The 12970-nt window shown below is 43.6% G+C and overlaps 1 protein-coding gene across 1 annotated transcript; it reads left to right on the top strand.

The window, feature by feature from the left end:
• Positions 1-683: 683 nt before the first annotated feature.
• LOC139643433 (gelsolin-like) lies at positions 684-12233 on the top strand. The gene is made up of 16 exons (XM_071518577.1): positions 684-888; positions 2255-2409; positions 4125-4286; positions 4525-4674; positions 5164-5253; positions 5665-5797; positions 6513-6601; positions 6842-7057; positions 7232-7365; positions 7647-7737; positions 8369-8539; positions 8671-8845; positions 9281-9396; positions 9613-9690; positions 9861-9921; positions 11379-12233. The coding sequence occupies exons 1-16, from the start codon at positions 708-710 to the stop codon at positions 11537-11539; spliced, it is 2163 nt and encodes a 720-aa protein (XP_071374678.1). The 5' UTR covers positions 684-707; the 3' UTR covers positions 11540-12233.
• Positions 12234-12970: the final 737 nt, after the last annotated feature.

Genomic DNA, 12970 nt, shown 5'->3' with positions numbered 1-12970 from the left:
GTTATTTCAGCATATATAAGAAATAAGATTTTATATGTCAATGTTGTCTATATTTCAGTGTTTGTTGTTGTTGTTGTTGTCCATTTCCAGGAAAAAATGTTTTTTACTGTAGCATGGCTCAAGGGGCCGAGGGTTGTTCACCCCACCATCACAACAGCAGTTAAGCAATTTGCTATCATGACAGCAGTGGTAAATGACTAATTATAGTTCTAAAAACTAGCTTGTCTAGTTCAGGCAGGAGTTACTTATACACTGAAAGCCTGATTATGGTGTGAAGCCTCATGTCAAGATAACAGATATTTATAACTACTGTGGGTTTGTCTCTCTGTGCGATTAGCCACAAGTTCTACAACATGTTCTAGGTCCTGTGAGAAAGGACATTATGACACTCATGTCAAACTAACTGCCTCAGTTTGTGACATTTTTCTATCTCTCTGCTGCACCTTTCTCTTCATCTGTTTCATGTACAGGGTTAAAATTGCAAAGTTTTGCATCACCTGCAAATAGAAAAATTATAATCATAAAAAATAAAAATTCTGTCTGTTCAGTTCCAAAACATTCATTTATATCACCTCCTCTCTTTCTCTCTCCATATTTCCCTCTACCTCGCATCACTCTGTTCTGTGTCTCTCCACATCCATCTTTCTCTTCCTCTTTCTTTCTCTCTCTCTTGCTCTACCTCTCTCTCCCTCTCTCTCAGAGCCATCATGGTTTCCCATAAGGAGTTTGTGGGTGCGGGGAAGCAGCCGGGCCTGCAGGTGTGGCGTATCGAGAACCTGGACCTGAAGCCGGTTCCCAAGGCCCTGCATGGCAGCTTCTACACCGGAGATGCCTACCTGCTGCTCTTCACCACGTCGGCCCCCTCCTACATGATACACATGTGGATGGGTAAGACCAACACACACACGTTATAGCAGGAAGGGCACAGTTACACATATATGCACAGTCTTTTTCTTTCATATTGTTTCACTTCGCGGCAGATAACATGCTGCAGTCTAAGTCTGCTTGATATGAATGAGGTTGGCTTATTGTTTTAAAAACAGATCAATATTAATAGTAATAATTGCATTTTAAAACAATGATCAACAATATGCAGCAGAAGCCTTATTGCTACAGCATGTTTTTGAAGTGGGTAATGCAAAAGTATGTTACGTTTAATATGGAGTACTATACCTTCGTTACGTAATTAGTAACTTTTTAAGTTAAGTAAAAGAGCAAAGTAACTAATTACTTTTCAAAGTACTTTCCCCAACACTGATGCACATATATATATACAGTATGTACATAGAAGGTACCAGGTTAAGCACAATGCATTTAGATGCTTAGATACAGACACACACACACAGGGCAAAAACACTAATATAACTTTAGATAGTGTGAGAAGTGCAACTTTTTTTTTCATGTGGTTGTTACACAATAGCTGCTGTGCTGTGACCACAGATATGACTAGGCATTTCACCTCAGTGCTGAAATGTGTTGAGGTGCAGGAGTTGAAATTTTCCACCCTAATAGTCAAAGCAGTGTGTGAAATTCTTCTGTGCAGCCCTGATCCTCTCTGCTGCCTGTCCTCTCCAGAGGCTCAGCTCAAATCTGTACAGAGCGGCCAGTGACAATGCAGCTTGCTGCTTTAAATACTAAATTGAAGGCAAATTTGAATCCCAAGCCAGGCAAATTTGCAGTTACATAATAGCAACAGAGATCAGAATAAAGCTGCTGCCTGTGCGTGCTGACGTACATCTGGAATACCCCTCCAGGCTTGTCATTGCTATCCCACAACACACAGGCGCCGGCCCATACATGTTTCTGCCGCTCCCTGCCAGCGCTCCTCCAGCACCACCAGCCAGGCCTTCCTTCTCTGTTGCCATTGCAACCATCTGTTAGACGTTGCAGGATAAATAACACAAGAACATAATTAATCAATCCCTCTGTCTGGGATGGATGTTAGTCATATAACATGCTGGAACTTTTTGTCCATATTCTGTGCCATCTGAGAGCAATAGATGGATGCAAAGCGACTCCGCCCCAGATGTGGCTGACTGTGGTTCAGAGCCTCCATGCCTGACTCAGGGTTCCCATAAGGTCACTGCAGAGCTTCAAGTGCTGCAATTTGCCCTGCTAATGTACTGTAACATAATCCAGTTAGGTTAGGAACTATGAGGAACTCAATCTTTCAGGACTGAAGTCATGAAATAAGAGGATTTTGGAGAAACAAAATATGAAAGTAACAGAAAGTACAAATGACTCTTTGTTCCAGGGAATGAGTGTTCTCAGGATGAGAGTGGGGCGGCGGCCATCTTTGCGACGCAGCTGGATGACTTCCTGGGCGGCGGGCCGGTGCAGTTCAGGGAGGTCCAGAACAACGAATCCATCACCTTTATGGGCTACTTCAAATCAGGCATCAAGTACCAGGTGAGCTTCTCAGTACAGCTGGGACAACTTGAGGTGGGAGGAGTCAGTATCTGGCTGAGAAATGCTCCTGGATGTGTGGACCTGGATAAATTGATTGATCGATTGATCGATTGATCGATTGATTGACGTTGACTTATTACCTACTTATTAGTTACTTATTAGTAAGTAACTTATAAAAGGCAGCAAAGGGACTTCTGTGTCAGAAGTCCCTTTCCCCTACATCTAAATATAAACGCATGGTTTAATGATTATCGGCTTCCCATGAACTTTGCCATGCAGTTAAGCTCATGAGTCTGAAGGTCAGAGGAAAACAAAACATTCCCCTTTCACTGTTTACATCCCAGGGCGTGTCCGACCGACTGACTGTAACCGTGGCAACCAGCTTGTTCAAAGGCAGCCATGTTGAAAGACACAAGCTAGTCTAGTTTTACCCACCATCTGTTTCTCATTTCCAAATAAACCTCCAAACCTCCCCCTGGTTTGGATGGATGTAATTAGCTCAGAGCCTGTTTACTGCTTGACAAAGTTGGTCTGTGGAAACTGCCCTATGTGTTTTGCTTTAATTTTGCACATGCGCAGAAACGCATTCGCACACACACACATACACACACACACACACACGTGCGCGCGCGCGCGCTTACACAATGTTCTTCAGAGAGGGAGGGGGATGCAACCAAACCTCATTATTTCTCCATAGTTTTGGTAACCCGACAGTTAGGAAACAATCCTTCCATTAAAATAAACACTGCTGCATTGTTGCCATGGAAAGTTTTACTGCCCTTCTCTGGAGAAAGGCACAAGGACAGCATGAATGTGGTTTCTATTTTGAGGCTTGCCTAACTAGCCACTCCTCCACATGCTGACACGATTTTGTGCCTTAATGGGTAAATGCTAAGCCTTGCATGAACAAAGTCAAAACCTAGGAAGTCCTCTTTTATAAACTAGAGGCCTGGAGTTGTTTGTTTTGGACTGACAGGGATTAAGCTGCGCAAGAGAACTCCACATACTAAAAAGTTAATTTAACTTTACCTATCAATGCATACCAGAGTTCAGTGAAAACACAAATTTTCTTTTTCCCCAGCAGAATGTGTTTCTGTTGCTCATTTGCAATGATTCATTTGCATGTCTTGTAAATCCCTGTTTTGTTTAATGGCTTTACCAAGGACGGCACATTACGAGACAATCCCAAGTCTCAGGTACGGCACTGTGGCACAGAACAGACATGATCCTGAAAGCAGGGAATCATGTTAGTTCCAGTTGTCTAGCTCTATTGTTGATACGGTTTATTGCTTGTGTTAGCTGTGATTTATAGTAAATAAATTAACCCTACTACAGTACAATTTACAGCCTTTTGCCCTTTGAGGTTTTACAGTGCTGTATAAAACTCATTTTACCATCACTCAGACGGCACCATTTCCCTGTCTTGTGAACTCATCTGGCCCCTCCCATCACAACTAGCTGGCACATCCTGTCCCAAACCATTCACTAGTGCATTTGTGACTGTGTTGTTTGGCCTATGAATAGCAGCTCTTGCAAACTGTGTATATGATTAGTTGTTATCATAATGTGAAATTATGGGCTGCGTTGATGTCTAAAAATGTGAACTTATTTCTTCCCTTGACAACGCTCGTAAACATTTCAAAAGATGGTGGAATGTCTGAACTGTTGTAACAGTTCTCTGTATGTAACCGCACTTGATCTCTGTTTTGTCACAGAAAGGGGGGGTGGCCTCTGGTTTTCAACACGTAGTGATCAATGACATGAACGTGAAGCGCCTGCTGCACATCAAGGGCCGGCGGGCCATCCGGGCCACAGAGGTCGACCTGTCCTGGTCCAGCTTCAACAAGGGAGACTGCTTTATTGTTGACCTGGGAAAGGTAAACCAGCTTTTATCTATTTCAGTGTGTTTGCTATCTCATAAATTATATATTGACGTCTATGACCATAAGAGATTACCATAAAATTCTGGCTGCTCAAGCTGGGTGACTATCAGATGTCATTAAGCAAACAGTGATAGTTATGTCCACAGTTAAATGGTTGAGAGTTGCATCTGATGGGAGACCAATGTTGAAATCTTTAATCTAAATATCCAATCCCTGTCTTTTCCTCCTCCAGCATATCTACCAGTGGTGCGGCAGTGAGTGTAACCGCTTTGAGAGGCTGAAGGCCTCGCAGGTTGCCATCGACATTAGAGACAATGAGAGGAACGGCAGAGGCGAGCTGCAGATGGTGGAGGACGGGGCAGAGCCATCAGAACTCATAGAGGTGACCCCCCCCCCCCCCCCCCACACACACACACACACGCACACACACACAACACACACTCCTCATTTGCTCTCACTGCTGAATCTCTACCGCACACTGGAGTGTTCACCCCGGAGGTGATCATTTGTGACTAGATGCTATATAGGTTGTTGATGCATGTCATGGCCAGTGGAGTAGTCAGCGTGGGAATGAGCGGACACAATGCTGTCCTTTGTGTTGTGCTGCTCATGTGCCAACTCTGTGCCAAGGCAGCATTGTAAACGCTACCATTAAACAAGAGAGGAGGGTAAACTCCAAGAGGGCTAATGAGAGAGAGAGAGCGGGAGAGAGAGAGAGAGAGAGAGAGACCGTAACAGTGCTGCTTTGTGTGTATGTGTGTGTGTAAGGGTGCACACTCGTGTTTTTCTGCATGAGTGTCTGACAGACAAAGAGAGAGAAAGAGAGAGATAGAGAGGGGCTGAGTGATTAATTCCCCTGCTTGCTGTGTAGGCTCTGGGGCCCAAACCCAGCATCGCCCCTGGCACTCCTGATGATGAGAAGGTGGACACCTCCAACAGGAAGAAGGGCGCCCTCTACATGGTGAGGAACACAAGTGACAGGGTTTGAATTCACATGCGTTTGAATTAACCTTGAATTAAACTGAATTTATATCTTATGTAGACTTTGACTTGTGGATGGAAAATACGATTTCATAGCTCATCCTAATTGAACATACGATACAGACAAAGATAATACAATACAAAGACAATACATACACAATACATATGTAACCAAACCACTTACTGTCCAAACAAAGCTGGTAGTGGGGAAACAGCAGTTCAACAGATGCCATAATGCAATTACAGATTGAGACTTTAGCATTTACAATAAATTACATCAGTTTTAATGCTGTAACACATAAAGATGTGTTGAGGATGATAAAATAGATGGTTCATTATTTCTCAGTACATTTTATGAATCAGTTGATGATGATGCCCTTTTGCTTTGTAGATCTCCGATGCATCCGGTTCGATGAAGTCGTCAGTCGTGGCCCAGTCCAGCCCTTTCAAACAGGCCATGCTGTCTCCTGAGGAGTGCTACATTCTGGACAACGGGGTGGACAGGAACGTCTTTGTATGGAAAGGTGGCACCAGGATTATAGATTCACTAATGGCTGAGGGTGTAACTTTCCTCGTTGTTGTCTTTTCCTGTCCTCTCTGCTGGCCCTTTTCCCTGTCCTGACCGCGGCCTTTCTGTTTTATATGCTGCACAAAGTGGAAACACACAGGCTGGAAAATGTGTATACACACTTAACTGTGGCTTCAAAATACACACATGGAAAAGCAAATTCAGCCGCACTTGCCCTGATTCAGTTCAGAGGTTTGCATGAATATTAACACTGTACATATAGGCTATTATTGTTGGTGCAATTTGGTTTTTTAACTTCTGAAAGGCCTCTTTCAAGCCAGAATGGTGTGACCCATAGCATCCCATAGCAATGTTAGACATTATTGGGTGCAATGTTGTATCATAAGTAATCTCTAATCGTAGGTACAGGTTAGTACAGGTTGAATATAGTTCTGATCAGCGTTGAGATCAGGTTTTGTTGGGTGTTGTTGAGCCTTCTGGAGGTGTTGCAGGCCTAATACAATGAAACATCTGCAAAAAGAGCTGCCCACTTGATAATCCCAACAACATACCTCACCCACCTCTTTCCTCTAATATTCAAGGGCAAGGTTCCTACATAGGTGCTCCCCCTAAACAGCTCAAGAGATAGCTGCATCACATCCTGTGTGTTGATAAATATCTTTGAGAGTTATGACCTTCTCTTTGTGTCACCTTTATCTGGCTCACACCAGGTCCCAAGGCCAACATGTCAGAGCGTAAAGCTGCCATGTCCGCAGCTCAGCAGTTTATCAAAGAGAAAGGATACTCCAATAAGACGCAGGTAAACCGACTGATTGATCATTGTTGTAGATGCACAGGTCAACTTGTACATGGACAGAAAAACAGCCTCTTGCACTCACATAAGTTAGATTAGCACGATTCTATCTCTTTTGTACAATGTTTTGAAAATATAGAGGAATTACACATTTAATTCCACGTCACACTTGCAGAAGCAGATGAAGCATATGAGTTGAATTCGGCCTCATATGACAAACCCTTCTCTGTCTTGTTTGCCCTGCAGATCCAGGTGCTTCCTGCAGGGGGCGAGACCATTCTGTTTAAGCAATTCTTCAGCGACTGGAAGGACAAGGACCAGACGATGGGCCCCAGCAAGGCCTACGTCATCGGCCGCATAGCCAAAGTGGAGCAGGTGCCCTTCGACGCCTCCACCCTCCACTCCAACAAGGCCATGGCCGCCCAGCACGGCATGGTGGACGACGGCAAGGGGAAGGTCCAGGTATGAGCGTGTGTGCATGAGTGCTTCTTTCTTGGCCAGTGGTCACTTTCCGTCATTATCTCAATGTGGCATGGTTAAATAACAAACAGGTGAAATAAAAAAGGTGGAATGACAGACAAAACAGTGTGGTGAGGTGTGCTAAATGGCAGTATGTGGCTGTGGTGTGTTTTTCAGATCTGGCGTGTTGAGGATGGTGCCCAGGTGCCTGTGGAGCCTTCCGCCTACGGCCAGTTCTACGGAGGAGACTGTTACCTCATCCTCTACAGCTACAGACAGGGAAGCCGGGAGCAACACCTCATATACACCTGGTAGGAGACGTATGCAGACGTGTGGACGGCCATGCATTCATCTGAGATGTTATATTTCTGCCATAAATGTACTTACTGTATGATGATATATATACACATAGATACATAGAGAGATCCATACAAACATACATACCTACATGTGTGTTTTGTATAGACTATGGAGGATTAGAATCTGTGGTGGAGCGTAGATACCACGCCCAGTCAAAGAATATATAAAAACCATTGAATGACAAAGTTTAAGGCAAGTTTAGACATTGTGTGTGTGTGTGTTCCTTTCTCAGGCAGGGGCTGAAGTGCACGCAGGATGAGCTGGCAGCTTCGGCCTTCCTGACAGTGAAGCTGGATGACTCAATGGGAGGATCCCCAGTTCAGGTTAGAGCTCCAGGCAGAAGCACTACTCATCTGTCCTTCATGTATGGAACAAGTTCAGGCTCTGTGCATTCCCATGGTGCAGTCTTGGTTTTGCCTTCTTTTAAAAGTATTTTCAAAACACATTGTTTTTGGAGAGTGCAAATAGACAAAATATACATAGTACTGAACTGCAACTAAAAAGTCAGATGTTTTGGTAAATAAGATATGTATTTCCAATAGTATACATAAAAAAGGGAGATTTTTTCCTCAAATGTTGACATGACTAGTCAAAGATAGAGCTGAGTAGTTCTGTCTGAATATGAAAAGAGGATTCTGGGTTAACTTTTCACAATAACATAACGTTAGAAATTAGAAAACAACAAGGTGAAGGTGTCCTTTTATTGCTGATGAGGGTTCAGTGTCTCAGCTCTCCTTCCTAACCCTAATCATCACTGAGGATATAGTACAGCTGACCCCAGATCAGTCATCTCAATGCAACTTCACCCTCCTCCCATGAAAAATAACCAGCAGAGGGCAGTGTTACTGTAATTTTAGTTTTTGATTCATCTACTACAAGGTTCTTGCCAAAGTTACTGGAAAAGTTATGGGAACCGCTGACCCTTACTCTTAACGAATCACCCTCTGTCTACAGGTGCGAGTGACGCAGGGCCAGGAGCCTCCCCACCTGATGAGCCTGTTCCAGGGCAAACCCATGATGATCCACAGCGGAGGGACGTCCCGCAAAGGTGGACAGACGAAGGCCGGTGGCACACGTCTCTTCCACATCCGGCAGAGTTCTTGCCACGCCACCCGGGCTGTGGAGGTGAGCCGTCTGCCAGCACATGTGCTTGTGTGTGTGTGTGTGTGTGTCTGAGTGTGTGAAGAGGTTGAAGGCTATCTTACAGGAGTCTATTCCCTGTTTCACCTCTCACAGTTCTGCACCTCTCTCCTCAGGTGGAGCCCTCTGCCTCCAGTCTGAACACCAACGACGTGTTTGTCCTCAAAGCCCCGGGCGCCTTGTCTGTGTGGCGCGGCGTGGGTGCCAGCGACGAGGAGATGGAGGCTGCCAAGCATGTGGTGGGCTCCCTGGGTGGCAGTGCCAGCAATGTGGCAGAGGGCAAGGAGCCAGGTGGGTGACCGCTGAGGTTCCACACACGGTCCGTCCGTCAAATGTGGTGTCAGGTGACATGTCAGACACCGCTGGTCTGATTCTGGCAAAACTTGGGAGGGATGATGCATCTTGGCACTGTGTTCTGGTGTTTTTACATTCTTTTGGCCTGATCGAGGCTCTATTATTAAAGGTCAAACTTTGAAAGGCTGTAACTGCTGCACTACTGGTCTCATTTTGATTAAATTTGGAATGATTCTGCATCTTGCTGCCTGCCTCAATCTTGGGGGACGACAGGTTTCACTTGTTTCACATGTCTTTTGGTACTTTTAAGTTTGCTGCCACTGCAATTCGAAATGGTTTCATCGGTCAGACATGAGACAAGACAACGGACGAGTCAAAATACAGGCCAAACTACCTGGCAGCTGATTTCTGTCATCTTCTCCTCCCTCCCAGCTGGGTTCTGGTCCGCCCTGGGCGGTAAGAAGGATTACCAGACCTCCAAGAGTCTGCAGAACATGATCAAGCCTCCACGACTCTTTGGCTGCTCCAACAAAACTGGAAGACTCGTTGTAAGTCACAGAGGGAAATGAGAGCAGCATTTTCACTTGGGGCTTTTTAGAAAAGCTTCCATGTAAAAGATTTGGAATATGATTGGAATATTTAGTTTTTAGTAGACCATCAACACAGTTTGTATAATAATGTTAACATATTATAAGACAAACATTGACATTACAAATACACACAAACATACACACACTCAGCCTGTGTTTTCTTTTGTCTCTCAGGTGGAGGAAGTACCAGGGGACTTCACTCAGTTGGACCTGGCCACTGATGATGTCATGCTCCTGGATACCTGGGACCAGGTGAGATGAGCTCATCGTCATCATTAGAGCTTTCAGAACAGTCCACTAATCCATGAAACGTAGTTATGTTATTTCTGCACTCCATAGCATGGATAGAGGCATGCGAACACGTACGGATCTGAATATGCAGAACATCTGGATGACTATGAGTGTTTCTCTCTTCCCCATAGCTCTTCCTGTGGGTTGGCAATGAGGCTAATGCAGAGGAAAGGACTGGAGCTCCCAAAATAGGTTTGTTACACTTAAATCCCCAAAGGAGAAACAAACGCACCACTCAGATTATTCTGTCTTGCTGCAGATACTTGCAGCCTGTTAGTTTTTATTATTGCAGAAAGGTACTAGATTTCAAGACAGGATTACATATGGGTAGAGTTCAATGTAAATGTCCAGATAGACAGTCTTTACTCTGTATATTTACTGTGGTCTCTAAAGGCTTGCAGACATCACCCGATTCAGGGCAAACTGAGAGGTCAACCTGGAGAAATCCTCCTCATATTGAACAATATGAAGAACAAATCTGCACTAACCAGGATGCCATATAGCACTGGGAACTCTCATAAGCACAGATGTGCTCACACACGACAGGCTGTGTCAGACTATTTTACCCCATTTTCATTCCTAGATATATATTTCTATTTTATTTTCACTGTGTTTCTTCCGACCAATGGGAACTGATTGAGAACAGATTTTTGTATGTCTGGGAGTTGTCTGTCAATTCTGAAGTGATGACTCACGTTGGTAGAACATTTTCACTTTGCAACAAGACATATCTCCATAGAATTTGAGGAGCAGTCAAACTTCAATATATATTGCTCTGGGGATCCACTGTCACCATTAGCATGCAGGCTTTTTTCCCTAACCTTCAACTCTGGTAGCTGCAAACAGGTAGAAATACTTATTTAAAAGCATCATATGGGACACAGAATCCAATATTACCTGGATATATGTCTATCCTTGTTTGTAATACATTTCAAGGCAGTTAGAAGTATGAGTTAAAGACTGTCTTTTCAAAATGACACCAAGTCAGTGGTGGTGACGTTTGGTTTCAAGAGGAGTGAATATTGGTGTTTGTCCAATTATGAACAAATGTAGCAGTATGTGCACAAAAACATGAAAATGTATAAAGGTAGGACAATACACAGTTTTCTGAAATCACTGAAACATTCCAAACTGCAAAGTGTCCAAACATCAAACAGTCTGGCCAATTCATAAAAGCTGGGAGCATAATGGACATTTGGGACGGGCCAGAGGGTGTTGCTGCCATATTTCTCATAGAGTTTCTCAGAACACAGTGATCTTGGAAGGCTGCTGGCACAGCAACTATGATGTGTAATCAGTTCACATTCTTATAGTGTGCATCTAGCTTAAAAATAAGCATACCATCATTTGCTTTAGGGCTACATGTTACCTTTTGATTGTATTTGTGTACACTACAAATAGTTTGTGATTAGTTTGCCTCTTTATGTCATTCATACAGTTACTCTTAAGCTGAAATCACATCTGCCTTTAAACTGAGAGTCACATATGTTTATTACTAGATCAATGAATATTACTACATTTTCAATTTCTGATTTTTCTTTTTTGTGGGGTTAAAAATCAACTGTTAAAGTAAGCAAATGATGTTTATATGTACTCTCTCTCTCTCTCTCTCTGTCCTTTGCTCTCTCTATCTACTCTCTCTCATTCAGCGAAAGAGTATGTGGATTCAGACCCATCTGGTCGCAGAGGCCTGCCCATCTCCACCATCAAACAGGGGTCGGAGCCCCCAACATTCACTGGCTGGTTCCAGGCATGGGACGACAAGATGTGGGAGAAGGACCCACTGGACAGAATCCGCGCCAGATACTGAACACCAAACTCCAGGCTCTCTTACCCTTGACCTACCCAGCACTTCCTTTTGCCAATGTTTTTTTTTTTTTTTTCCTTTCCCTGAATCCCTAAGTGCCAAAATCACTATTCTCACTGTTCTCTTGTTGGGCGGCTGCCTCTTTGCCTTGGCCACAGTGCAGTGCACTGAGCTTTGCAGATAGGGCTTCATCACATCGGTAGTCTTGTGATTTCCATCCAACGGCATGTCACCTTCACATCTCCGTCATACACACTCAGTCCCTAAAGAGTGAGAGGAGCACAGCAGCATAGGAAAATAGGAAAGGAAGCCATTTTAAACAGCTGGAGATATCCCCGATTTCTCTCTGCTCTCCTTCACTGTGGCGCTTGTGTTCAGAAGAGACTGTCATGCTCTGCTTTTCAGTCTGTTTCACAAGAATCATTTGGTTATTTTTCTGCAGAAGGAACTAGAATTTTGTGCAGACACATTTTACTCCATTACTACGCTGTGTCTAAATGTGTTGTGTTTTATTGTTGGTACTGGAATGGTACACTTGCTAGAAGTTGCATGCTGCATTTTTTTTATCATATTCTATGCTGGTGAATTATAAAAGGCATACTGTATGTCAAACGTGTTGACTCTTTATTACTTTATTTTAGAATGACTCTTAAATGCTCATATGGAAGGCTTTTAATAAAGTTCTCAGTATTTTAAAGCTGTGTGTTTTTTTATTTGAACATTTTAAGGCTGAAGAATAAATTAAGCAGATTAATCCCAAATGTGCTCTGAAACCTCTGCACCACCAGCACATTTACAATTTGAATCAAACCTACAGACAGCACCTACTTTGTGTCTCTCTATCTGCTGGTCTCTCTCTCTCTGTCTGTCAGTCTTTCTCTCTCCCTCTTGGGAAGTGAGAATGGGATCTTGTTGCAGCTTGCAGCAGCTGTCTTGGTGGGAAGAAGACATGAAAGCTGAGTTCACAGCTGTGCGGTCCTTCAGGGTTTGCAGACATCCAGACACACAGGTTTCCTAGAGAGAAGGAAGAAATGACAGCCAGCAAAATGGCAACCGGCAATTTCTATGATAACCTGCAATGGTATTATAAATGGAGAGAAAGAAATGGTGCTTTGTGTAATCTGTAATGTAGGCTACGTCTGTAATGAAAAAAAAAATGATTCCAACCCATTCTGTGAATATATGGAAAAGTAATTTCAACGACAGTTAATAGATTATGCAAATGAGCATTTTAATCACTTACTTGCTCTCACATGTCAAGCCACTTGAAGATAAAGTGTGTCTGTACTAAATGTGTGACTTAGTGTGCTTGTCCTAATAATCAAAGTAGCCTAAGCTCTTTGAAAAATCCATACTTAAACACAGTTTCAGCCACAGGGGAAACCTAAGGCTTCACCTGACGAACATCACTATAAAAGACACATTGGAACCTCA

Source organism: Centroberyx affinis, unplaced genomic scaffold, assembly GCF_046629955.1.
Source record: "Centroberyx affinis isolate AG114_WGS23_722 - 3 ecotype Tasmania unplaced genomic scaffold, CSIRO-AGI_Caff_v1 ptg000609l_1, whole genome shotgun sequence".
Lineage (NCBI taxonomy): Eukaryota > Metazoa > Chordata > Actinopteri > Beryciformes > Berycidae > Centroberyx > Centroberyx affinis.
This window is presented reverse-complemented; position numbering and strand designations above follow the sequence as displayed.